The 26,467-nt window shown below is 45.0% G+C and overlaps 1 protein-coding gene across 1 annotated transcript in view; it reads right to left on the bottom strand.

The window, feature by feature from the left end:
* pou6f2 (POU class 6 homeobox 2) overlaps nt 1–26,467 on the bottom strand; it is a gene marked incomplete at its 3' end in the record, with an annotated part of 136,558 nt that overhangs the window by 58,277 nt on the left and 51,814 nt on the right. Inside the window, exon 4 of the mRNA XM_083659955.1 lies at nt 2,351–2,733. Within this exon, the coding sequence (XP_083516081.1) occupies nt 2,351–2,733 (383 nt within the window). The remainder of the gene's footprint in view (nt 1–2,350; nt 2,734–26,467) is intronic.

Genomic DNA, 26,467 nt, shown 5'->3' with positions numbered 1-26,467 from the left:
TTTACGCACTACTAAAAATATTTGGGTTGCACCAAGTGAAATAGTTACAACGTAGGCATAAGTTAGAACTTAAAATTTACACCTACGTCTTACTAGGTGTAAAGTCCTCCGTAAAATAGCAGTTGGCACGGATTGCAACTTGGCACCGTGGCGCATCGTTGTTTTGCGTCCGCAACGCGCTCTCCGTGATAAATTACACCCTTTGATATTTATGACTCACGCTTTTGTTTCCCACAAGCTGCAGCACTGCATACAAATTAAAATAACCGCAACAATTTAGTGAGGCAGGATGGTGGTATAGCCTACAATACTGATGAAGAGCTCACAGATAAACGTTAACAGTAATATGAACCTGAACGAACGTTACTCAATAACGTTCTCATTTGATTAGTGTTGATGAAATATGAAAGCACTAATTTGCGGTGGGCAACATGTCCTGTTTTCACTCCACTTAAACAACCGTAAATAAACACCGTTTCCACCGTGCTTTTCACTGATTGGTCACAGATACTGTACACGTCATTGTCTGCGACACTATTTTGGTTAGTATGGACTTTAGGGTCTACTAGTTAAGATGTACCTTACGTCTCCGTGGTGCAACCAAACAAAGACACAACTTTAGTGTCAAACTAACTACGGTAGTTTGAACGTAGCAGTTAGTGTGGACTTTACACCCTAACTTAAGACAGAACTTACATTCAGCTGGTGCAACAGGCTGCTGGACTGGAAAAAAAAAAAAAAAAAAAAATTATTAACCAAAAAACTTCGAATATATTCGAACGAATTTCGGGCAATTAAAGTTCGTTCGAATTTTATTTTGGGAAAAAGTGACAGCCCTAGTGGGGGTGAAAAGTTAAGGAGTTATGGTGCAAACACACGGGAAATCGAACCGACGTGGAAGCAAGGCGAAACACCTGGAAGTGCAGGCAGTTTCATTTTGATGTCCTTGTTAACAGATTAGACCGATCACATCGGACGAGTTTTTGCGTCTGGTCTATTTTTGACTTGAGCAGCCACGTGCAGCCAGGCATGAAGTCAGTACAAGTTGTGACCGGCATGGCGCAAAACAGAGCGCTTCTGGTATGAATGGTCAGGCTCCTGCTCGAGCTGAATTTATGCGCAGCCCCGCTTGCGAATCCAGCCTATTACAGTACCCTTGTTGGCCAGTGGGCGTGGAAAGTTAATCACTTCTAAGTTGGCCCATTACCAACCTTTCTGCCAAATTTCGTGCAAATCCATCCTAACTTTTTGAGATATCCTGCTGACAACCAGACAGACAGACAGAAAACACAACCTCCAGCCAACGGGGAAGGGGGGGCATTAGTGAACAAATTGCGGACAAAGATGACACTATACACTAAACACTATGGGGTGGCAACGTTGGTGCAACAGACAGCGAACAAACATGGCATACTGTAGACACACAAGGAAGGATAGGGGGAGAGTTGGGGGGAACTAAGAAAAGGGAGAAGAGATGGGTCTTGAGGCGGGAGCGGAATTGTAAAGCTGTGTTCACACCGAGATATTTATTTTTCTCTCCGACGCTCGTTTCAACCCTTTGGAATCGCTCTGTCGCTGTGTTTAAATCGCTCGTCAACAGGCACAATAATTGACGGACATCTGGGGGCTATAACGTTACGCAATGTCGTGATGTTTGTCCACTACGAGCCACCGTAGTTGTTTATAAGCTAAGCCTATCAGCGTGCTCCTAACGCAAGCTCTATACCGGTAGTACAGATTTCACTTCATGTCAGCTGTCAGCCTGTCAATCAGCTGTCAATGCGGTTTGTTGCCACACAATAAACCAGCGGTTTGTTCCAAGCCAGTGTGGTCCTTGACTCACTCTCACACGGCAGCCAATCAGCGTTGAACAGCGAGCGACTGATGGCAGCGAAATTTCGCTCGAGTTGGGATATTTCATCTCGGGCGACGAGCAAATTTTCGCCCTATCGCTCTGTCTCTGTCGTACGGACGCCCAGCGATTTTTCTCCCGGGCGAATATATGCTCAATCGCTCGTTTGCATTGACTTTGTATGTAAACTCAATGCCAGCGAAAAACTTTAATAGGTCGGTGTGGACGCACCTGAGGATTCTGAGTTTCTGATGTATTGGGGGAGGGAATTCCAGAGCCTGGGAGCTGCTCAAGAGAAGGCTCTGTCCCCAAAATTGTGGAGGTTGGACTTGGGGGTGGAGAGAAGGCCGGCTGAGGTGGATCTGAGGGACCGGGAGGGTTGGTAGGGGGGGAGGAAGTCAGTGAGGTAAGGGGAGGCAGATGGTGAAGGGCTTTGTAAGTGATGACCAGGATTTTGAACTTGATCCGGTTGTATTAGCAAGTAAACACTGAACTCACCTGCAGAGGCATGGGCGGTGTGACGGGTGAAGGCAGGCTGCGGGCGGGCGACTGGCTAGGCCGGTGGGGCGGAGAATGGGGCAGCTGGCCGGAGGCGGAGGAGCAGGTGGAGCCAGGGGAGGGGACACTGGGCGGGGTCATCTGGGATGACAGCTGGCTGGGTGGGGTCATATGCTGCTGGGATGACAGCTGGCTCTGGGAGTGGCTGGATGGGGTCATGTGCTGCTGGGAGGACAGCTGGCTGGGTGGGGTCATGTGCTGCTGGGAGGACAGCTGGCTCTGGGCATGGGTTTGTTGGTGCTGGTGGTGGTGGTGGTGGTGGTGTTGCTGGATCTGTTGGAGCTGTTGCAGGTGCTGGAGCTGGGAGTTCAGTGATGAGGTAGCTGTTGATAGAATAAGGGGACAAGTGGCTTGATTTTGGAAACATTTCATAAAAAATAAAAATAAATCATAGTCAACGAATCTTGTCTTCATTTAGTCTTTAACCTGAATTCTGAGTCTGGAGCAAGCGGCAACCTTACTTCGAGTATATCGTTTTTTTGAAAGGTGGTTCTGGAATAAGAGAGTTGATAGGCTGGCCTAAGCTTCCTGCTGCCATGGATCAGTAGTGCCTCTCCTCTCCCTGCCTGGGCCGATGTAACTAATTCTATACCCTATTAATACATTTCCACCTGCTGACCTTTGAGCATTTTTCAGAGGGGATCAATTGATATGTATATAAGAATACATCGATTTTTGGCGTTACAAGCATACGGTAACTTTAATTCCTATGGTAATCTTGATTATTCAATACCTAGAAATATGTTATAATGATAGAGGCTTGCAAGACCTTATAACATGCATCTGCTGACATTGGCCCAACCAGGCGACTGATTCACCAAGGTGGATCTGAAAGATGCCTGTGTCCCCGTGATGAAAACCCACAGGAAATTCCTGCAGTTCGCCTTCCAGGGGACCACCTACGAGTACAATGTACTTCTATTTGGTTATGCCGTGGCCCCTAGCACCTTCTCCAAATGTGTGGACATGGCACTCGAGCCCCTGCGCTGCCAAGGAATATGGGTCTTCTTCTACAAAGACGACCTGATCCTCATGGCCCGTTCCAAGGAACATGCCATCTCCCACACAGTACAGCTGATGTGCCACCTGACAAAGATTGGGTTTTGCCGTCAACTGGAAAAAGAGCGATCCCATACCCAGCCAGCAGGCGGCATATTTGGGGAAGTCTCTGGACTCCCCCACATGGCAAGCGCATCTGGCAGATGTCAGACAGTGCTGTTGGCGATGCAAGTGGTGAGGCAGGAAGGTCATGGCTTTGCCTCTCATGCAGCTCCTTGGTCTCATGGCAGCAGCTCACTCAGTGGTTCCACTGGGCCTGCTCCACAGGAGGAAACTCCAGAGGTGGTTTGGCAGGTTACACCTAGACCCGCGTCTTCACAGACACCGATGGGTGACCATCCCCCAATCTGCCAGAGGAGACTTGGCTTATTGGGGAGACCCCCATATACTGATGCAAGGAACACTGATGGGGAGGGTGACCTCTTATGTGTCAGTGTTCACAGACACTGGGGGGGGCACCTGTCTGGGGCTATCAGTCAGTACGGTGTGGTCAGCCAGAGACAGACCAAAACATCAATCTACTGGAGCTGTCTGTGGTTATTTTGGCCCTGTGTCACTTCCTCCCACTGATACAGGGGAGGATGTGCTGGTTACAACCGACAACCGCACAACGGTGACTTAGATCAGAAGGCATGGCGGAGTGAGATCCACACCTATGGTGAGGGCTGCCAGGCACTGTGGCTCTGGGCCACAGAGCACCTTGGTTATCTCAAGGCTCTCCACATCCCAGACCGACCTCATGTCCAGAGGTGGCCACCTGACGGAGGAGTGGAGAATTCAACCTCATGTGGTGGACCAGATTTGATCCTGGTATGGGAGGGCAGAGGTGTACCTGTTCGCCAATCGGCATAAGACAGGAGACCCTGGTCAAGGCGCCATTTAAACTTTAAATTATGGTCCCATTTAGAGTAAAATAGATGATAAAGCAGTCTATGGGTCGGGGCGTGATTGACAGATTGCCTGTCCAGTGAAAACCAAGATAACAATGTTCAAAATGCCAAACTTGAGGCTTCAAAATGGGAGTCCACAAGCCAATGGGTGACATCATGGAGGCTACGTCCATATTTTTTTATACAGTCTATCATCTGGAGTGCAAGGAACAAATGAAGTAGGACAATATGTGTTGTAGCACGTCAACATCCTCACAGCCGTGAAGCGCTCATTATTTGAAGAAGCATGTTCACAGCTCAGAACAAATGCATGTGCACATAGAGGTGTAGGATGTGCAGGGTGAAGAGTGCCATATGGATGTAAATTGCATGGTGCCACAACCAGGTCCTCCAGGATTTTTAGCCTGTAGGATGGAGTCAGTGAATTTAACTTAGCCGGTTTTTAGCCTGTAGGATGGAGTCAGTGAATTTAACTTAGCCAGTTTTTAGTCTGTAGGATGGAGTCAGTGAATTTAACTTAGCCAGTTTTTAGTCTGTAGGATGGAGTCAGTGAATTTAACTTAGCCAGTTTTTAGTCTGTAGGATGGAGTCAGTGAATTTAACTTAGCCAGTTGGAGGACAAAGCTATTAAGTCTTACTGATATAATTGCTCTCTGTGGAGCTAAAACTCTTCATTGTCACTTGGAGAATGTCGGAATCTTTGGTTTAATGGCTTAAAATCTCATAGGAAAGAGACATCCATCTTGACTGCAAGACTTAAGAAATCAACCCATTAACTAATTGGATCCAATAATGGCACACCATTAGAACCTCATTTCTATATTTCAGTGCTTATACATTTTTATGCACTTTTTTTAAAGACTATTAACAGACACTCAAAGACTCAGACTGGCATAGGCTGCAGCCACACACTAGCATGCAAACACTGTCATGGACCCAGACAGTATTCATCTAGAATGAAAACTTTTATTTGGAACACTGTTCAGGGTTAGCGGCTCTTGTATCATTTCCCACAGACATTTTGTGTGAATGTTCAACACTTGTAATCAGTCAGGAGTGGACAGAGCACAAAGGAAGCAACACAAAACCAAATACTGTAATAACGTCATGAGGAGATTCGAGCCAAACTCACTGTCCTTGCTGACCTTCTCCAACTCCTTAAAAAAAGAAAGGACAAACTGAGTTTCCATGGTGCTACTGTATGATGGATAGAAAGCCAGATAGAACTTTTTTCTCCGAGCTCAGTCCTGTCTGTGTTTGTCCACACATTCATTCCTGTCTGTGTTTGTCCACACATTCAGTCATGGCTGTGTTTGTCCACAGATTCAGTCCCGGGGCCCATACCACGAATGTAGGATAAGCAGATCCAGGATCTGTCCCTTGATCTGGTTTGGCTTAACCAGATCATTGCCATCTACAGTAGCTAGATTCTAGCTAACTCATACCATGAATCTTCTAATCTCAACGAAAGTTATCAAATCGTTAAGTGAATCCAGGTTTTTCTAATCAAGTTGAGAACGCATGCACATGAAAATGCCCGTGCACAGGAGCTCGCGCCCGCGTCGTGGTTTTTAACAACTAGCCAATCACAATGCAATATGGACTGCTCCAGCTTTTACAGCGCCAGACACGCCTATTTCCTCATTCATTCAAAGCGCAAATCGTGAAGCTTTACTATGTATGTCAGAATCAAAATCCGCATTGGATATTATTAGTCTGTTCCCGAATGACTGTCTAAAGTTACCGCTTTTATTCACATCATTTCAGTCATTTCTTTGAAGAGCGGTTTCTGCCTCCACATATTATACAGCGGCTCAATTCACCCTCTCAATAAACTCAATAAAACCTGCAAGTCTTTTTTGCAAGTGGAAGTAGACTAATGTGTGATCTATCTCAGTCTAAATTTCCAAAATCCGTAGGCATATTTAGACCGTTTAGGCTCAATGAATAATAATGATCTCATGTGTTTGGTCGCACTGATGGAATAATTCCTATAGGCTATCAATAAAAAAATAATGATAATAAAATTAAAAAAGGCTGCTGAACTGAATCGACATGGTACGTGCGGGCATAGATTTCATTTATAGAAAATAGCCTATTTTGTGGTCACATATAGGCTATAGAGAGCCGCAGGGATGACGTATTTTTGTAGGCAGAATGCGGAAGTCCCGAACTTCCTGGTTCTACACTGTTTCTGTCTATGGGATTTTTGAATGGGTTTTTGCCGCGATGCTTCAAATAATGTCTGTGGGCAACGCAAGATTAATCAAACGCGAACCAGAGTTCCGTCGGATAATCTTCACACATGAGGACCACTTTCATGAGTTTTGTAGCGTAAATGCGAGCCCTAGAAGTAAAATGCTCGAGCTAAGCTAATCCAGAACTACACACTGTCGCATAGGCTTCCACGTCACGTCAGCACTCAACCTGGACTGTTGTTGATGTGTGCACTGATTACCCCGGGCTGAACGGGGCTGAACCAGGTGAGGGAAAGAGAATTTCCGTGTTCGCCCTTTGAAGTGGTGACGTTATTGACGTATATATCCCCATCGACTCAAAAGTGTAGTCTCATTTAGCCGTTTGCTAGCTAGCCGTCCTTTTAACGGCAAGTAAAAGCTTCAAAACTCGTAAAAGTGGTCCTCGTGTGAAGATGATATTACTAAACACTGGTTCGCGTTTGATTAAGCCAGCGTTGCCCAGAGAGATTATTAGAAGCATCGCGCCAAAAACCCATTCAAAACTCCCATAGGCGAAAACTGTGAAGAACCAGGGCTGTTAGCATCGATGATTTCCGGACTCGTTACTGCGGCTCTCTATTGGCAGCAGAGTCGCATATCTCCATAATACAAGGACTATGCTTGAAATATGAAGTTCAATCACATCATACAGGCCAAAAGCAAAGAAGAAATGAATGAATCATGAATAGAAATGAATCATCTGTGTGCAGGCGATCCCATATTAAATTGCTTAGATGTAGTAAGCTATTCTGGCATGTATGACCATGTCCAAACCAACGTCAGCCTCAGCTCCGTTGCACACACGGCACCATGCGCTTTGGAGACGTTTATGTAACCTTTTTAAGCCGGTTTAGTGATATTTCTCCACTCACCATTCAGCTGCAATCGATCGGCGGGGTCAAACAATGTATCTAGGCTACTTGAGAGCACAAAATTAATATAAAAACATATTCCAAAGTGGTAAGTAGAGCTTAATTTAAATGTAGCCTGCAACAAGTGCAAGACTTCAGTCCTCGATTAATTCAACAGGACCCATATGTTTTTCTTTCTTTTTCATTTGAATGCAATGTATTTTTCATATGGGGACCATATGAATGGCAACTCGCTGTTTCCAGAGAGCTGATTGGTAAGCAGGTGGGTCTTTCATGGGTTTTGATCTTATCCTCTGAACTTAACCTGCTACAAAGCAGGTTAGCCATAGAGCATAAGTTGCTATGGTGATCTATCTCGGTAAGAAGTTAACTAGCGTTGTGGTACGGCAATCCTAGGTTTAAACCTGAAGTTACCTCGCTAAGCCACTAATCTCGCTTCGTGGTACTGTATAGGCCTCTGGCTGTGTTTGTCCACACATTCAGTCCAGGCTGTGTTTGTCCACACATTCAGTCCTGGCTCTGTTTGTCCACACATTCAATCCTGGCTGTGTTTGTCCACACATTCAGTCCTGGCTCTGTTTGTCCACACATTCAGTCCAGGCTCTGTTTGTCCACACATTCAGTCCAGGCTGTGTTTGTCCACACATTCAGTCCAGGCTGTGTTTGTCCACACATTCAGTCCTGGCTCTGTTTGTCCACACATTCAGTCCAGGCTGTGTTTGTCCACACATTCAGTCCTGGCTCTGTTTGTCCACACATTCAGTCTAGGCTCTGTTTGTCCACACATTCAGTCCAGGCTGTGTTTGTCCACACATTCAGTCCAGGCTCTGTTTGTCCACACATTCAGTCCTGGCTGTGTTTGTCCACACATTCAGTCCAGGCTGTGTTTGTAAAGGTAAAGTAAAGGTAAAGTCCCACTGATTGTCACACAATGTGTGAAATTTGTTCTCCGCATTTGACCCATCCCCTGGGGGAGCGGTGAGCGGCAGCGTGCGCCGCGCTCGGGAATCACATGGTGATTTAACCCCCCAATTCCAACCCCAATTGTCCACACATTCAGTCCTGGCTGTGTTTGTCCACACATTCAGTCCTGGCTGTGTTTGTCCACACATTCAGTCCTGGCTCTGTTTGTCCACACATTCAGTCCTGGCTGTGTTTGTCCACACATTCAGTCCTGGCTGTGTTTGTCCACACATTCAGTCCTGGCTCTGTTTGTCCACACATTCAGTCCAGGCTGTGTTTGTCCACACATTCAGTCCTGTCTGTGTTTGTCCTGTGTTGCTTTTGGCCTGTATGATGTGATTGAACTTCATATTTCCAGCATCATTATATGAAATATGGAGATATGCGACTCTGCTGACAATAGCCTATATATGTGACCACAAAATAGGCTAGTTTTTATCAATGAAAACTATGCCTGCATCGTCTCAATTCAGTTCAGCAGTTTTCTCTTTTATATTAGGATATAATTATTTTATATATGAATTATTCGATCAGTGCAACCACACACATAATGAGTGATAGAGATCATTATTCATTGAGCATGCGTTTCTAAATCTATGGTCTAAATAGGCTTACAGATTGTGGAAATTTATAGACTGAGATTACACATTTACACTCGCAAAAAGCTGCTGTAGGAGACAAAAATCGCTGATCAAAGTAAATCAAATGACTGATGTGAATACAAGCGGCAGCTTTAAACAGTCTTTCAGCAGACTATATCCAACGCGGATTTTCATTCTGACATAGGCTACATTAAATATATCCGCTAAAAACTCTGATCATTGAATGAGGAAATGGGTGTGCCTGCCGTGTCAACTCAGCTGTTCATGCTCAGCTGTAATGTGATTGGCTAGTGCACCTCTTTCGCGTGGACGCGCGCCTGTGCACGAGCGAAAAACATGCGCGTGCACAGGCAGATCCCAGATAAATCCAGCTTCAGTTATCGAGTAGAAAACCAGCGTCGTAGTATCGTTAAACTAGATAGCTTTGATCCTGTTCAGTCAAACCAGATCAAAGTGACAGATCGCGGATCTGTTAACACATTGAGTGCCAAGGACGTCTGTGGACGTCCTAAAAAAAAGTAACGAGAAGTGCCAAGGACGTCTGTGGACGTCCCAATATCATAATTCATATTATTCCATAATTCTGCTGTTTAAGGTCGTACCCAGCCAGTGAGCATGAATCCCTTCAAGGGATCACACGGCGCCACCTTAAAAATCTACACAGCAGCTGCGCCACCCTAAAACCTTGGCGCTCAGATCCTTTACTTTGTGCAGGAGAAAGCCGTGATCAAAGCGAAACCGATGCATGCTGCAGCCAGAGCCATATAGATTGCTCTGTCTGCAGCTGACAGTTGGCTGCGATCCGCGCCCACAACTGAGCTCCTCTGCCTCTGTCTATCTGTCTGCATATAGTTTCTCCACACGATTACCCGCCAGAAAGGCAGCACCCGACGCCGAACGGCCAAACCTTTTCCTGCAGTCCCGTTTGGCATTTCCTTGTCGCGCTGGGATCCGCCCGGGAGCCGCCGTCAGCTGCCCGGCGCAAAAACGGAGGCTGCGAAAATAGACTGTGTGCGTGTGGGGAGGAGTTTGCAGCTCAGGGGGGGAGAGGGGGGGAGAGGGGGGTGGGGCACGCAGGCTGCACAGAACTACACCACGTCACTACATCAGAAAATATTAGCTAGAGTCAGTGAATGTGCTTGAAATTAGAGTGCAAAAAGTATTCATAAAAGTGACTTTATCTTGAAAAGTAAAAAAAGACAGCAGAAAACCCTTGAAAGTGCTCTTCTTTCAGAGGCTGTCATTTCATAATGGAACTGTCTAGAAACAAAATTTCTTCTTTGAAAGAAGCAGGAGTATCCAATGTTTCATTAGAGTCCAGCCCTGTCCATATAGCCCTAATAGAAAAAATTCTATAGCTGTTTTCAACTGAATGGAAGTGAATCTGGCACAGGCTCCAGACAATTTTACTGAAGCGCTGTGGCACTCAATGTGTTAAGATACAGTAGCTTCGTAGTATAGGGTACTGGCTGTGTTTGTCCACACATTCAGTCCTGGCTGTGTTTGTCCACACATTCAGTCCAGGCTCTGTTTGTCCACACATTCAGTCCTGGCTCTGTTTGTCCACGCATTCAGTCCAGGCTGTGTTTGTCCACACATTCAGTCCTGGCTGTGTTTGTCCACACATTCAGTCCAGGCTCTGTTTGTCCACACATTCAGTCCTGGCTGTGTTTGTCCACACATTCAGTCCTGTCTGTGTTTGTCCACACATTCAGTCCAGGCTGTGTTTGTCCACACATTCAGTCCTGTCTGTGTTTGTCCACACATTCAGTCCAGGCTCTGTTTGTCCACACATTCAGTCCTGGCTGTGTTTGTCCACACATTCAATCCTGGCTGTGTTTGTCCACACATTCAGTCCTGGCTGTGTTTGTCCACACATTCAGTCCAGGCTGTGTTTGTCCACACATTCAGTCCTGTCTGTGTTTGTCCACACATTCAGTCCTGTCTGTGTTTGTCCACACATTCAGGAGGCTCTTGACAGGCCCACTTCGGTCAAGCACTCTATAGAAAATCCTTAAAGGATAAATCCACCGAAAAACAATGCTGATTTATGTTGCACATGATCTCACACATATCCAAAAACAGTAAACCATTTTGCAGACATTCATTTAGTTTGACAGTTATTGAGAGTTGAGTTTCAGGTGTGGACCAGTGATGTTGTGCATGAATGACATTACTGGTCCACAACTTAACTCAAATCAACTCTCAATGACTGTCGAACTAAATTAATGTTTGCAAAACGGTTTACAGTTTTTGGATATGTGTGATAAATAAATATATAAAAATATATAAAAATAATAATTTATAAAAATAAATCAACATTGTTTTTCAGTGGAGTTATCCTTTAAAGAAACTGTATGAGTGATCTATATAGCAAAATAGAGCTACACAGAGATGTAATAAGGTTGATCACAGGTCATGTCAAATATAAAAAAGTATAAATTAAAATAAAATAAAATGGCATTGAGTTTCATTTAAAAAGTATATATGATTCCTATACTGTAGGACAGTTTGGTTTCCAATAGCCAGAAACTGTTCATCTGAGTTTGTGCTGCCTCTGAATCTGATGTTACACAGCTCTGTATGGAATGAAATGGAAAAGATGAAACAGGCGACCATGACGGTATCCCAGATGATGTTGTGTGGATTAAAGGATAAGACAGGCTTGGATGGGGGAGTAGACCTGAAGGATAGACCTGTATGCTGATATCTGACTGGATTTCACTCACTGGACGGCACTCTGTGAAGACATTCTGTTGTGGAATTTAGCAAATTTATCTAACAGACAAGCAATGACAAAAAAAGAAAGAAAGAAAGATCTATTAGCATAGCTTACCTACCTATACGAAGAATTGCCAAAACTGGTAATTCAACCACTTGAACAGGACATTTAAAGACTGAACAGCTAACAATGACTAATTACATTACACAGAAGGAACTACTAGTATTTGCGCCACTCATTCCTTGCAAAGAAATCAAATAACCAAATTGCTCTTGCTGAATTTATAATCCACAATTATAGATTGGATTGAATTTATAATCCAGAATTATAGATTTTATTTTGAGATCTGTCCATGCTGAAATATACTAACTGGACTATTGTGCACCATGAGAATAACATATTTGAATTGGTAAGTGTTTTATACACACCACATAACAACCTACAAACTACAGCGTATGAGGAAGGATTTAGAAATGGAGCTCTATGCAATATTAAAATGACTTTGAACAATGGAGCGAATAACAACAGAACAATGGTTCAAAACAGTGTTTGGATGTCTATTGATAATGCAACTGAGCAATTGTGAAAAGAGGGCATAGACAAGCTTGTATACATACTGAATCAATGCACTTACATAATTTAAGCCTGGTTGTCTCATCAAAGATGAATAAAACATCAGGACAGACACGTCTTTGATTAGCGTGGTCACCAGGACAGGCATAGATGAACATTTGATGAAGACCATCTCCCCCTTTCTTTCCTCGCTCTAAGCACAGCTGCAGAAAGCCAGTGTCTCTCGGTCAGTAAACAGTACACTTTTACATTTCTTCTACCTCCTGACACATTGACACCTCTCTCACACCCCACCATGAATTATATATCGTCTGTGCGCACAAACGCCAAGAGTCCAATTCTCACTTGAAATGTTGGGGCAAGTTGTCTAGCGAGCCCCCAAGTCCCTGACAGGACCAACTCTTTTTCCTTTTGCAAGTGCACCACGACAAAATGTTGAGCCCTATTTAAAGATGGAATGAAAGGGCGAATGAAAGGGAGAAAAACAGAGAGGCGAGAACGAAAGAGATACAATGAGATTTCTGTCAAAAAATTATGGAAACCAGGAGAAGATCAAAGACGATCAGAGTATTTCCTCCAGCACCGACCATTAGGCAGAGGAACACGAGGCACAACAAAAGAATATGAGGCAAAAGAAAACAAATACAGAGGGAATATGGAAGAAGCCCCATGTGGCCTTATTATAAGGGCTACACCGCAGGTAACTATATTCTTTAACAGCAGTGCTTTATAAATTCTGTCATCTTGTTAAGACTGTCAGGACCACTGACCCTCCCTTCCCCTCTAACTGGGCAACTGGCATTTTGAGGCTCATTCTTTTAACCACAGCTGTCTGATTGCTTTGGCTGAGCACATAATCCAAACGGCCTGTCTCAGCTAATTGTTTGTGCTCCTTCCTCCAGCGGACACAGGGCCAAGGATGAGAGAGGGAGCTTCACTTATGATGGAGAGAGAGGGCAAGAGGGTGCCGGGGATCCTACAGTGCTCATTATATCTTCCACTGGCTCTTTGTTGTGTTTGGTACTCGCTAGTCCTCCTCCCACTGCGACAAAGCAGCTCCCTCACTTAGTCATCACCCCCGAGGGCTAGAAGAGCTAGAAGAGCACGCTCCCACTCTCACTGAGAACCAGCCCGAGTTCATGTTGATCACGAGGAATGAGTCAAATCACAGAAAGTCACACATGATCACAACTTCAACTGTGGCATTTTTGGCATAATTTGAACATTAATAACGATCATTTGGGATGAGGAAACGCCGCTGCAGAGGTGTCTAAGGCCTCCAACCTCGCTGCTTTGAACCCGTTAACTGTCACGCTTTCGGCGCTTTGGCTTCACCGTAGTGCCACAGCCCAAAAATCAACCGTTATCTCTCTGACTGGCTTCTGAACAACTCAAGTGCAAAGCGAGACTGATTGTCAGAGGTGGAAAGGCGAGGTCAAAGCTGGCTCATTCCTCACACAAATGCTATTTCTGTTTCCTGTGTGGTTGAGGAGTGAGGGGAAAAGAAAGCAACCAGCTCTCTCATTACCAGCGCTATCTCAGTGGTCCCTGCCGAGCCCCGTATTACAGCATGTTTCTCTCTGCGATGATTCTAGCTTGACTTTTTCTCTCATAACGCACTAACATCTACTTTTACAACTATTCCCTACGTGTTATGGTGTATTGTGCCTGTGTGTGTGTGTGTGTGTGTGTGTGTATGTACAGGTGTGAGTGTGCATGTGTGTGTGTACAGGTGTAGTCACTGGAGAAGTCAAACTTTCTACATGTTTGCCACATGGATGAAGGAGATTTGTGTGTAACGTGCAGGAGACTAATGGTGAAGAATTGCAGTGCTAGGGGGGCAGCCACAGCCACACAGTATGTGACCATGTGTGTGTGTGTGTGGGGGGCAGCCACAGCCACACAGTAGGTGACCATGTGTGTGTGTGTGTGGGGGGGGGGGGGGGCAGCCACAGCCACACAGTATGTGACCATGTGTGTGTGTGTGGGGGGGGGGGGGGGCAGCCACAGCCACACAGTATGTGACCATGTGTGTGTGTGTGTGGGGGGGGGGGGGGGGCAGCCACAGCCACACAGTATGTGACCATGTGTGTGTGGGGGGCAGCCACAGCCACACAGTATGTGACCATGTGTGTGTGGGGGGCAGCCACAGCCACACAGTATGTGACCATGTGTGTGTGTGTGTGTGTGTGTGTGTGTGGGGGGGGGGCAGCCACAGCCACACAGTATGTGACCATGTGTGTGTGGGGGGCAGCCACAGCCACACAGTATGTGACCATGTGTGTGTGTGTGTGTGTGGGGGGGGGGGGGGGGGGGGGGGGGGGGCAGCCACAGCCACACAGTATGTGACCATGTGTGTGTGGGGGGCAGCCACAGCCACACAGTATGTGACCATGTGTGTGTGGGGGGCAGCCACAGCCACACAGTATGTGACCATGTGTGTGTGGGGGGCAGCTACAGCCACACAGCATGTGACCATGTGTGTGTGTGGGGGGCAGCCACAGCCACACAGTATGTGACCATGTGTGTGTGGGGGGCAGCTACAGCCACACAGTATGTGACCATGTGTGTGTGGGGGGCAGCTACAGCCACACAGTATGTGATCATGTGTGTGTGGGGGGCAGCCACAGCCACACAGTATGTGACCAGGTGTGTGTGGGGGGCAGCCACAGCCACACAGTATGTGACCATGTGTGTGTGTGTGTGGGGGGCAGCCACAGCCACACAGTATGTGACCATGTGTGTGTGTGGGGGGCAGCCACAGCCACACAGTATGTGACCATGTGTGTGTGGGGGGCAGCCACAGCCACACAGTATGTGACCATGTGTGTGTGGGGGGCAGCCACAACCACACAGTATGTGACCATGTAGGGATGGAGATGACACGCTTATCTCACGATGCCATTTCATAATGATATGGAGATCACGATTCGACACAACCACGATACGATGTAATAGGCCCTTTTCACAGCAACCATTTTGAGGTGGTAAAGCAGGAAGTAAAGCAGGTGTAACCGATAACGTTAATGAGGGCCCTGGCACTGGAACACCTACTGTAAATGGAATGGAACTATCGTTAATGGGATTGGTTTCCACCTGCTTTACTTCCTGCTTTACCACCTCAAAACGGTTGCTGTGAAATGGGTCTATAAATAAACATTAATGACTATCAAGTATGACTGTGCAGAATTAGGTTGATTTCTGAGTCACAAATCGTTCTTGCGATGCCATCGGCTTGCTAGAATGTAAACTACGATTATACAAATATAGAGCTTGTGAAAGTGTGACAGGCAAGCATTTCATTTGCGATTACTACAGCAGAAGAACATGTAGCTGATATCGCGATTCATTCTTCTGCCCGACGATATGTATTGTCACATTTTGGTATTGGTCATACTGATACATTGAATTGTATATTTTCCCATCCCTACATTCTGGTATAGGATGCAGGTGTAATTTAGAGAATACTACATTGGATACCTGTTTAGTGGCATTGCAATACCATACAACATAATATGTACATGATTCACTGTAAATTCGGATGTAAAAAGAGCTATGGATGCATTTAGTTGCTCTGGTAAGAATCCACCCAGAGGTTGAGTTTATGAGTAGAAGACTAGTAACTATAATTGAAAGATGACACATTCACTCAGACTCCATCATGTTCATCACATTATGGCCCTTAAAGGCCCAGCCAAGGCCAACATACAGAGCGGCAGTAACAGTAACAGTAACTAGAATGTCTACATTTCCTACCGAAAATGTAATTGTGCTTGCCGTCCTCGCCATGCACCGCCTGCCTTGCAAGGTCCCTGCCCATGCAGCTCGGGGGACTAAGTAGTTATGGGTGTGTTAATTTCAAAGGACTCTTACACCCAAATACTACAGTACTTACAGTTTTAAAGGTGTATTACACCCAAATACTATATACGGTAATGTGGAAATTGTCAACGACGCTATTAGCAAAAATGTGCCTGAATTCTTTGGGAAGTATTTTGGCCATATCTCGGGAACGGAAGCAGCTACAGACACGGGACTGGCGGCATTGGAAAGCTCGTCAAATTTTACATCTAGTAGAAGGTGCGTTGAAGTTACGAAATCAACGATGGGGGCGCTGAGCAATGTACCCTTTTTTACATGAAATAGTTACAACATCAGATGCTCATAACTCCTAGGAAAATGCCTTAAATTGCATGAAACTTTGTGCGTGATGACATCTCCCGACCTATATTCTTCGGTTTAAAATTGGTGAAATTTGGAGAAAAAAAAAAAAAAAGTTTTTTTGGACGTTATTTTTTGGCTATATCTCGGGAACGGAAGCAGCTACAGATACGGGACTGACGCCGTTGGAAAGCTCGTCGAATTTTACATATAGTAGAAGGTGCCTTGAAGTTACGAAATCAACGATGGGGGCGCTGAGCAATGTACCCTTTTTTACATGAAATAGTTACAACATCAGATGCTCATAACTCCTAGGAAAATGGCTTAAACTGCATGAAACTTTGTGCGTGAAGACATCTCCCGACATATATACTTCGGTTTAAAATTGGTGCAATTTGGAGCAAAAAAAAAAAAAAAAAAATTTGGACGTTGTTTTTTGGCCATATCTCGGGGACGGAAGCAGCTACAGACACGGGACTGACGCCGTTGGAAAGCTCGTCAAATTTTACATCTAGTAGAAGGTGCCTTGAAGTTACGAAATCAACGATGGGGGCGCTGAGCAATGTACCCATTTTTTACACAAAGCACCCCTACAGGTCAGTGGCAGCAACTGACCTGTGGGGAAAATGGACTGATAATAGTCCCTGGTCACCAAAGTAATGTTACCCTTTTAGTTTTGTTACAGAGTTGCTGATCGGTTGTCATGTATCCAGTCAGCCAGAGAAGCTGCTTGGGTAGCATGCTAACTAACGCCTAATGCTACCATTAGCTCAATTAGCTTGTTGCAACTAGTCCCAAACATTGATGAACAGTGTGTCCTAACACCAGGGGGACAAGGTGTTTGTTTTGGCTGGCTGAGGTTAGCCTATAAGGCACAGTTGTTGTGGCTAACAGCCTCCATTCACACTAGGCTATTCACACTAGGCTATCTCTTCCATTATGTTTTCAAACCCAGCTGGCTCTATATAATGAACAACCACAAAGTGGTGACACTTACCCATGGGTTCCGTTCATTGTTTTCTGGACATGTTTCCATGCTATAGTAACACAGCAGCTAACAGAACAGACAGGCCTCCCATGCCATACATGAACACAACAGGTTTCCTGCAGGCAGCTGTCAGGGCTGTGAGGGGGCGGGCTCTGGTCGGCCCTGTGAATTTTTTTATTGGTTGGCGACAAGTGACCTAGAAAATCCAAGGAACTCTGATTCACTCTGATTTGCCCTCTCCTGGGGCTCCCACTTGCACCAGGGAGGGAGAGGAATGACTGTAGTAAGTGATGTCATACTTTTACAGATGGAGGAATGACTGTAGTAAGTTATTTCATACTTTTTTTGTCTACATCATTCTCTCTACCCAACATGCAACACTGCTGCTCAGAGTTGCTCTTAAGCTCTATTTATCTGGTCAAATCTCACCGGATTCCTGTTTCCAGTACACTTTTAGCATTTGGTTTTTAACAGAGAAGAGTTGGAGCTGCTGAAAACATACAGTATGCAAATGAGAGGGAGACCATGAGTGATATACCCACTGTGATACAAGTATAGGTGTGTCTGATATCTACATAATAGCGTGCGTGCCAAGTGTCAAGTGTCATACAAGAAGGAAGGCTGGCCATAATGAGAATGAATCCGCACTTCCTGCCGCCCTTCAAAATAAAACAATTTAGAAGGGACAGGCACTGAATGCTGCTATAGCGCCCCCTAAAGGCTAAATGACAAAATACTTCTCCTATAGGCTCAGAGTACATCCCTCCACACCTGTACCAAGTTTGGTTAGCATCGGACGATCTTTGTGAAATAGGCCCCACCCACAGAAAGTTGGAAGTGGATTATATCGCAACGGTGCATTTTTTTCAAAAACTTCCAAATCAGTCTTGTGCAGGACAGTCCCCACGTGATGTGTGCGTTGGTTTGGTGAAGATTGGACAAAATTTCAAGGAGAAATGGCAAAAAAAACGGTTTTGGACAAAATGCAAAATGGCGGAAAATCTAGTCAGACGCAAATGGGCATGGCCTAGTTGAGTAGATGCGGGAGGACCCAAGGAATCCAGGGAAAAAAGAATTTTGATGATAGACCCTACGGTTCAAAAGTTATGGACCAAAAGGTAAGGAGGGCTGTTATAGCGCCACCATATGGTCAATTGGTGCAATTCTTTCGGGGATAGTAAAAGACCCCTCCGTGCACCTCCCTACCAAGTTTGGTAGCTGTAGTGGTTATGGTTTCTGAATTACAGCTAATTTACTGCAAGATTTTGCAAGATTTTTCCAAACCCCAATGCAAGTCAATGGGGAAAAAAATGGCGCTTAATGGCGAATTGCGGCCAAACCGCTTTCACAAACCCTTAGCAAAGTCATAGCATACATGTCCTCAATGAGGCGGTCATTTTGAGGTCTGGCATGTCTATGTGGCGCAAAAATTGGGGGAGTTATTACGCGCCAAACTTTTGTGGCGGATGGAATAAGAATAATAAGTATGTGGGATTTCAAGATTGTGCCTTGCTTGTCAGCAAGCACAATAATTATGTCTATACAAAAGGACTTTTGACTGCCTTTCAATCCTTCAAACTATATGTATTCTATGCAGTATGAGGCACAATCTAAAGCAGGCGGAGATGATCGTCTTATACTGAAGGAACTAGAAGTTGTTTAAGAGTATAAAGAATGGATACTCCAATAATTCCATAACAAACCTTGAGCAGTTTGATCTGATTCTGAGTCCACCAGGCTGAATAAAATCTACCATTTGTGTTGGAACAATAAATTACATGTGAAGAGGTTAATTTCAAAATGCTGTATCTGTATCCATTTTGGAAAAATGTTGCTACATGAAATTGATCAGGCAATATTTGAAGAAGACTACGGTAGGTAAAACCTACATGTAGTATATACTGTAGCTTCCAAGGAAAGTAGTTATTGGCTGCTCAGAAAGTCCTAGAAGTCGCTAGATGGCATCACATGATAATGTAATAATGTAATATCAATATACAGTACAGTATAAGGCTGCACTTGCTATGCACGCTGCAGGGTAGCCCGCTTTTATATTAATGGCTGACTCTGCCCCACCAGGCTTGATTCGGCTACGTCTGTAACAATTACAAGTGGACAGTCCCTGCTCACAGCGTTTTGGCTAAAAGGGGGGGTTTTCTTTCTTAACACTAAATCAGCGCGCCGAATTATGCCGGATTGGTCGATCACCCATCGCCCGCTGTAGGCCACGCCCGGTCGGTGATTTTCGTAAGTCGCTGTGGCGGTTCCTAAGTGAGCGCGCCGAAGCTCGCCGGATTGCCACGGGGCTTCGTAAGCCCGGGGGGGCTTCGTAAGTCGCGGCCGCCGAGCCAACCGGTCGGCGACAAGCGTTGCATTCTGCCCAGCGCCCGCTGTAGCGCTGAGGCAAGCAGACCGGTTGGCGGTTTGGGTTTTCTTTCTTTTGGGGGATTCTCTATTCTAGTCCGAGCAGATGCCCTCTCTCACCTCAAGAAGAGAGGCATCTTAGCGCGGAGTCATTACGCCAAAGAACTAGTCACCATGCTGCCATGCCATCAGAATTAGTTGCCATACCGTCCCATGCCATAGATCTTATCGCTCTGCCATACTTGAATAAAGCTTGCTGTTAACTCTACCCTCTGGTCTCTCATGATTGAAATGGTGGTCTCGACCTAGTTTCAAGATGAAGACCAGACACGCTGCCTCGCACCATGCGTAAGGGGGCTGCACTTGGTTTGGAAAGGGTGGTCTAACCCAATAAAGCAATCACTTAACAATTGCTTTTACAACTATAGTTAGTTTTTTAGAGTTTTTTTTTTTTTTTTACAGTACACATGGTACAGTAGTGCGTGGGTCAGGAGGACTAGCATGATCTGTGGCAGAGCTGTGTGAGCAATTGCTTTATTGTTTTTACAACAATTTTATTTTACAGGTAGTTTTTTTTACAGTACAGCAGAGCTGTGTGGTATCTCTCTCGCTTCTCTTTCTTGCTCACGCGTTTTGTGTGTCTCTGTTGAGCAGGCTATTTTTAGTGCTGCAACTGGCTTTTGGCTGCACAACAGCGGTCGTTCTTGCACGCTGGCCGACCAATGGTGGAACTTCATCACTCAGTCATGGACAGTCCCATCTGTAGAGCTGGCCCCGCTAGCCGCGGACCAGCTAAAAACATAAATGATCCTATCATAAAAATAAATAAATAAATAAACAAACAATTTTATGAGCAAACGTCTGAAGTCAACTGCTAACTGCAGGCCACATGGGAGAGTGGGTCTCATTTCATTTCTTTTGTAGATAGATAGATAAATTTTGGAACAAATCTCTTCATGTATTTATAGTATGCTTTGTTAAAGGTGTGATAATTGCTTTTGAAGCAGTTGAGTTCACGCAAAGTTCTTGCGGTGGAACATCACCTCAAGTCCCCCGATCATCTCAAGACACTCCAGTATTTGCGCATAATTAAACAGCAAAAAGACGGAATATCTTCCACCATCAATCTGCAGGCCAGCGTTCAAATCATTCTTAACTGCTGTTGTACTGGCGCTCTGTCTCTGGCATCGTTAAGGAGTGTCGTAAATTAAGCTCTCATCAGGAACTGCAGAGGAGCCTGTCAGGAGTTAATGAAAATGTCTTGTATTTTTTAGGAATTGCTCCAGTCTAAACACAGCTGTCATTCCCTAACAAGAGAGTTGGGAGGGACAAACAACATCCCTGTTACTGCTCTGCCTCACGTCCCACTGTGGGAGTCCATAAACCACTGTCTCAACAGCCTTTTCAATAAGTCACACTGATAATTACTGCAGAGGAGGTAAGGAGATTTAGCCTGGATGAGATCTGGTAATTATGAAGGTGGTCAAAGGAAGGTCATTTTTTACTCTGTGGATTAGATTGGAGCACTCACAGACTGATGAAGTGAATAACATGACTGTTTTCTTCCCTGATTTATTTCGAGCACTGTTAGCTTTTTATCAGCATTGGTCACTTATTTTGTCAGTGACAACAAGTCCATGTATCGCCATATAGGCAGACATATCTGTGTATTTTTCAGACATTGAGCAACCTCTAAGATATTGTTTTTATCCAGTTTAGACGTATTTGGACAGTGCAGTACACACTTGAGTTAGTATCACATATGATGCAAAGATAAAACACGCAAAAAAAGATGCCCATAACACAACTTGAAAGACTTTTTTTGATTTTTTAGATTATTTTTTACTAGCAAATTGTCACAATTGGGAACCGTGTTAACGCTATGGAAAATAGATTTTTGCATTGGCAATGGAATAAACATGAGAAATGAAACTGTAGGAAAAAAAGACTGAGATAATGAATAGAAATATTACTCACAGCCACTGCATACAATATCAGTCTTGCTTCAGGAGAGACTCACTGACTGACTACAAAGTTCAGATTTGAGTGGAGTTGTGGAGCCAGAGGATTTTAGAGAGTAAACCACGTGCCTTGTAGGGATCCAGAGATAATGCTTTCACTTTGTGATGCAAGGCAATATCAAGCTAGCTGTGTTGTACAATTCTCACTCTAGGGGAAGTCTTTCAAAGAGCCAAATCCTCTCCATGGAGATGTTAGACATACAAGGAAATCCCTGTGTACTCCATAATGCTGCCCTTGTGGGTTCACTTACTCTTGGACGCTTATTGATTTCCAAAGTGGGATCCGGGGACCTCCAGAGGTACTTCAGAGGGTTTCTAGGGGGTCGCAAGGAAAATGAGCTGTAGTTTAATTTGATTATTACTTTCCTTAATAAGTACGCCCATTTTGATTCTAGCTTTTCCTGCTCTCTAACTACAGTATGGAGTATGTGTTGTCCAATCATGTACCGAGCATCTTCCAAGTAACGAGTAATGTAACTAATCACTTTGATACCAAGTAATAAGTAAAGTAATTTTATTACTTTTTAAATTAGTATTTTCCTGAGTAACTTGTCCAACACTGTGTTGCTCCCCCTCGACTGCTTGAATCAGTGAAAACAGCTGCTGTAGTGTGTGGAAAAGCAAATGCAATTTTGCAAATTTGAGATTACTGTACATAGTCAATGCAAACACATGAGCAGACGCCATTTTGCCCCATGCTGTGTGAATGAGGTGGATGATGCAGCGAGAATGATGCAATATTTGCCTCAACCGCTATTCCCTCGAGTTGAAATCTTTCAACTTTTTTTAAATTACTATTATTTTTCAGATTTCCCCCCCATTTTCTCCCCAATTACTTGGCCAATTTTTCCCCCTGCTGCCCCAGTCGCTGCTCCACCCTCTGCCGATGTGGGGAGAGCCTAGACTAGTACCATGCTTCCTCCGACGCAGTTGCCAGCCGCTTCTTTTCAACTGACAGGGAGAGCTTCACCGGCAGGACGTAGCACGTGGAGGATCACACTATTCCCACCAGTTCCCTTCCACCCCGACTAGGTGCCCCGACCGACCAGAGGAGGCACTAGTGCAGCGACCAGCACACATACCCCAAATCTGGCTTCCCACCCCTGCAGACACCACCATACGTGCCTCCTGTATGGACGCCCAACCAAGCCGGAGGTGCGAACCTGCGACCCTCGTGTTGGTAGGTATAGGGAATCTACCGCTACACTACCCGGACGCCCACATTTTTTCAACTTGAGTGGAGAATTTGCATAGTCAAACTCGAGTGAGTAACGCAATTTCCATGTTTGGAGTGAACACACGTTAGGTTTCCATGGCATCAGATCTACCGGTAAACATGAACATTTTCTCAGATGGGACAAATCTTGTTAAATGTCAGGCTGTGGTCTAATGTACATGGTGCTCCTTTGTTATGCAAACGTTTGGGAACCCTTACTGTAGTTCTGAGGGGAAAACTCAAGAGACAGGCAGTGGGCTTTTCTTTTTTTTCATACATTTCCTACATGTTGTCATGATTTACATTTTCAAGAAATTGAGGGAAAAAACTTTTTTTTTACCCATACTGTTCCATAAAACAGCCCAAATGGCTTATAAAACCACACCTCTACATTCAAATCATTAATAATCAACAACATTAGTTGTCACTAATCAACAACACTAGTCGTCCCTACTGTCTGAGAGTGCAGACTACACTGACTTTTTTTTAGCTTCACAAGTCAAATGGTGGGGTTTGTCTTAGACCTCCCGGGCCAGGCAGAACCATCATGAGGGCCGCATAATGCCCAGGTCTGGCTTAGAGGACGTGTAGACGGTATGTGGCACTAAGTGGTCCCCCTCTGGTGTTTGTCCTTCAAAGTCTAGAAGGTGCAGGAGTCTGCCCCCCCCCCCCCCCCCCCCAATCCCAAAGAAGAAGAAAAAAAGGCCTGTTTGCCTGGCAGGACAGACTGGGTTATTACAGCCTGTTCATGGTCCCATCATGTGTCGTCAGACAGAAGCGGAGGCCGCGAGTAAAAGCCTCATGCAAAATTTATGTTCATGCGGCTGTTTCAGTGGGTGGAAAAATCAATATTGCGGGCCTGATGCACGGAGATGACTGAGTGCTCTCTGACTGACAGTAAAAGCGGAGAGAGATTGAGGGGTTACATTTACTGCTGTAGAAATGGAGTGGAGTAGAGTTGCACTAATAGTCTGTTCACCTTAAATTTGAATTTCATTGTGGATTATTTTGGTAACAGTTTTGATTGTGAGGGCCTGAAATATGACGCCGTCGGGGGGGGGGGGGGGGGGGGGGGGGGGATTAATTGATTCGGAAAAAGCAAGCTTGTTTTCAAATTCTCTAAAATATATCTTTCTGAAGCTACAGTACAGAACTGTACTGTACATTATGGGGTAATTAAGCGTCCCCTTCCTCTCCACCTTGCACAGATATACGATGATTGTAGAATAATCAAAAGACAATGTGGTATAATATGAATAGGACATCATAGGGCTTTTGTTCTGCACTGCTGCTTCGCTTACAATACATATGCTTTTGATAGTGTGCCACAAAAGCACAGTGCATTCGGGAGAGGAATGTGAGAAGAGAGCGAAAGAAAGTGAGAAAAAGAATTCAGTGGGATGAAATAAGCCCAAACAATGGGATTTGCTTTCCATTCTTCTGCCTCCATCTTCTGCCCTTAATTATTCCCTTTGGTTGTCTGAGGGAGCGTGTAAGCACTTTCACATAGCACACAACATGGCCGGCAGCACATCACTGTCTGCCTTAGTGATGTGGAGACTTCTGAGTGACACCCAGCCTCTTGTGATTATCAATGCTGTTTAATACAACACAGGGCACAGCCACTGTGATTGAGGGGGAAAACATTTCAAAATGCATGCATTCTAATACAATGTGAATGGAATTAGGTTCTACATGAGCACTGCACTGGAGTTACTTGTGTTGTTGTTGTTGCACCACCACATAAACCATGTAGCACACACCACAAAATGAAGGCTAATGTTTTGTAGATGCACCATGGAAAATGTGTATTTGATCATAGATAGCGAGCGTGCTGTGTTTTGTACACAGCGTTTAATGGAACCTCAGCTGTTCCTGGTGGGATTCTTTGTGCCGGTTTAGTAGTTTCTTCCTGAATCGCATATGAGATATTTGAGAGCCCAGAACGATGTATGATGAATGAAGTAGCATGCTACTTATACGCTTATCGTGCTCACTGACTAGCAACAGGTTCAGCAAAGGGCAGTGGCAGTAAATGAAATTCCCCACCGGGACAATATATCATCAAAAGAAATGTATGCAGCCGAAACTTACAAGCCTGCTTCAGACACGGACAAGGTGCCTGACGGGGTGGGGGTGGGGGGCTAGTGTGGAGAGAGAGAGAGAGAGAGAGAGAGAGAGAGAGAGAGAGAGAGAGAGAGAGAGAGAGAGAAAGCGGGGGGGATGCGAATGGGAGGGGGGGAAGGTTGCTGGCGAACGGGTGAGGAGCAAGCAGGGAGAAGCAGCAGATTTTGTTGAATCAGTTGTATTTTCATATTGGCCGATGTGTGTCTTTTAACCATTTCACTGCAGGCGGAAAATGAAAGAACCAGGGCTAATTTCACAGTGAGAGCCCACTGAACAAAACCCCCCACGTCTGTGGAAAAAGGCTGCTAAGTCTACTTTGTCATTGTGAATTACGATGGTGAAATTCAGAAAACGGGTTTGCAGGAGAGAGAGGGAGAGAGAGAGAGAGAGAAGGTAGAGTTGAAGAAGTGGTAGGAAGAGTGTTCAGAGAGAGAGGCAAGAAAAGCCTCTTTCAACTCCAGATGTACTTAGTGTTGTTCTCTTATGATCTGTGAGTAACAGATATCTCTCTCCCAACACGCTGGCCTGTACCCATGCTACAGGATCCATGTGTGATGTGTCTGCAGTTAGTCCAGGAATAGCACCCCGGGGACTGACACACTCCTCAGACCTCCTGCGGGACCTTTTAAGCTGCACTGATACTGATAAAAGCCCCCGCAAATCGGGCCCCCAGATACCCAGGCCATTAATTAAGGTAATTAGGCCCTGGTCAGCAATTAGTAACCGCAGATAGCTTTTAGCAGCGGCTCAGTTGTTCCCCCGATGGTCAGGGGTTTGGTTCCACACCATCTGCTGACAAATGTCACCACAGACTCTTTGGTTTCACGGACGGGGAACTGGAGAGCCATGTTTAATAATGACCTTGTGTGATCCGGCCCGGGCTCCTGACGCTCCCGCTGCCTCTTTGCACCGGATCACTTTTGTTCTTAGTTCGCGCTTCTTTTCGCGCTCAAACATGGAAGACCAAGCGCTGTGAAAATCCATACATGCAGCACCACCAGGCCACAGTGCGAACAGGAAACATTCACTGCACAGGCGTATTGATTAAAGAAAAAAAGAAAAAAGCACTGAATACAAGTAGCATCGATTAGTAGGTGATGATATATTGATTTGCTTGTATGCGATATGTGAGTGGATGATAGATCTGTATTGGTAATGTCTGGTTTATGTTTATAATCATATATGCAGTCATAATTGACAGTGATGATATATTTAAATCACGCTACACTAGCCTACCTACTTCTCAACCAGTCTTACATGAG

This window comes from Poromitra crassiceps (genome assembly GCF_964638095.1).
Source record: "Poromitra crassiceps genome assembly, chromosome: 2".
NCBI classification, from domain to species: domain Eukaryota; kingdom Metazoa; phylum Chordata; class Actinopteri; order Beryciformes; family Melamphaidae; genus Poromitra; species Poromitra crassiceps.
The sequence above is the reverse complement of the archived record's forward strand: the minus strand, read 5'-3'. Positions and strand labels throughout refer to the sequence as shown.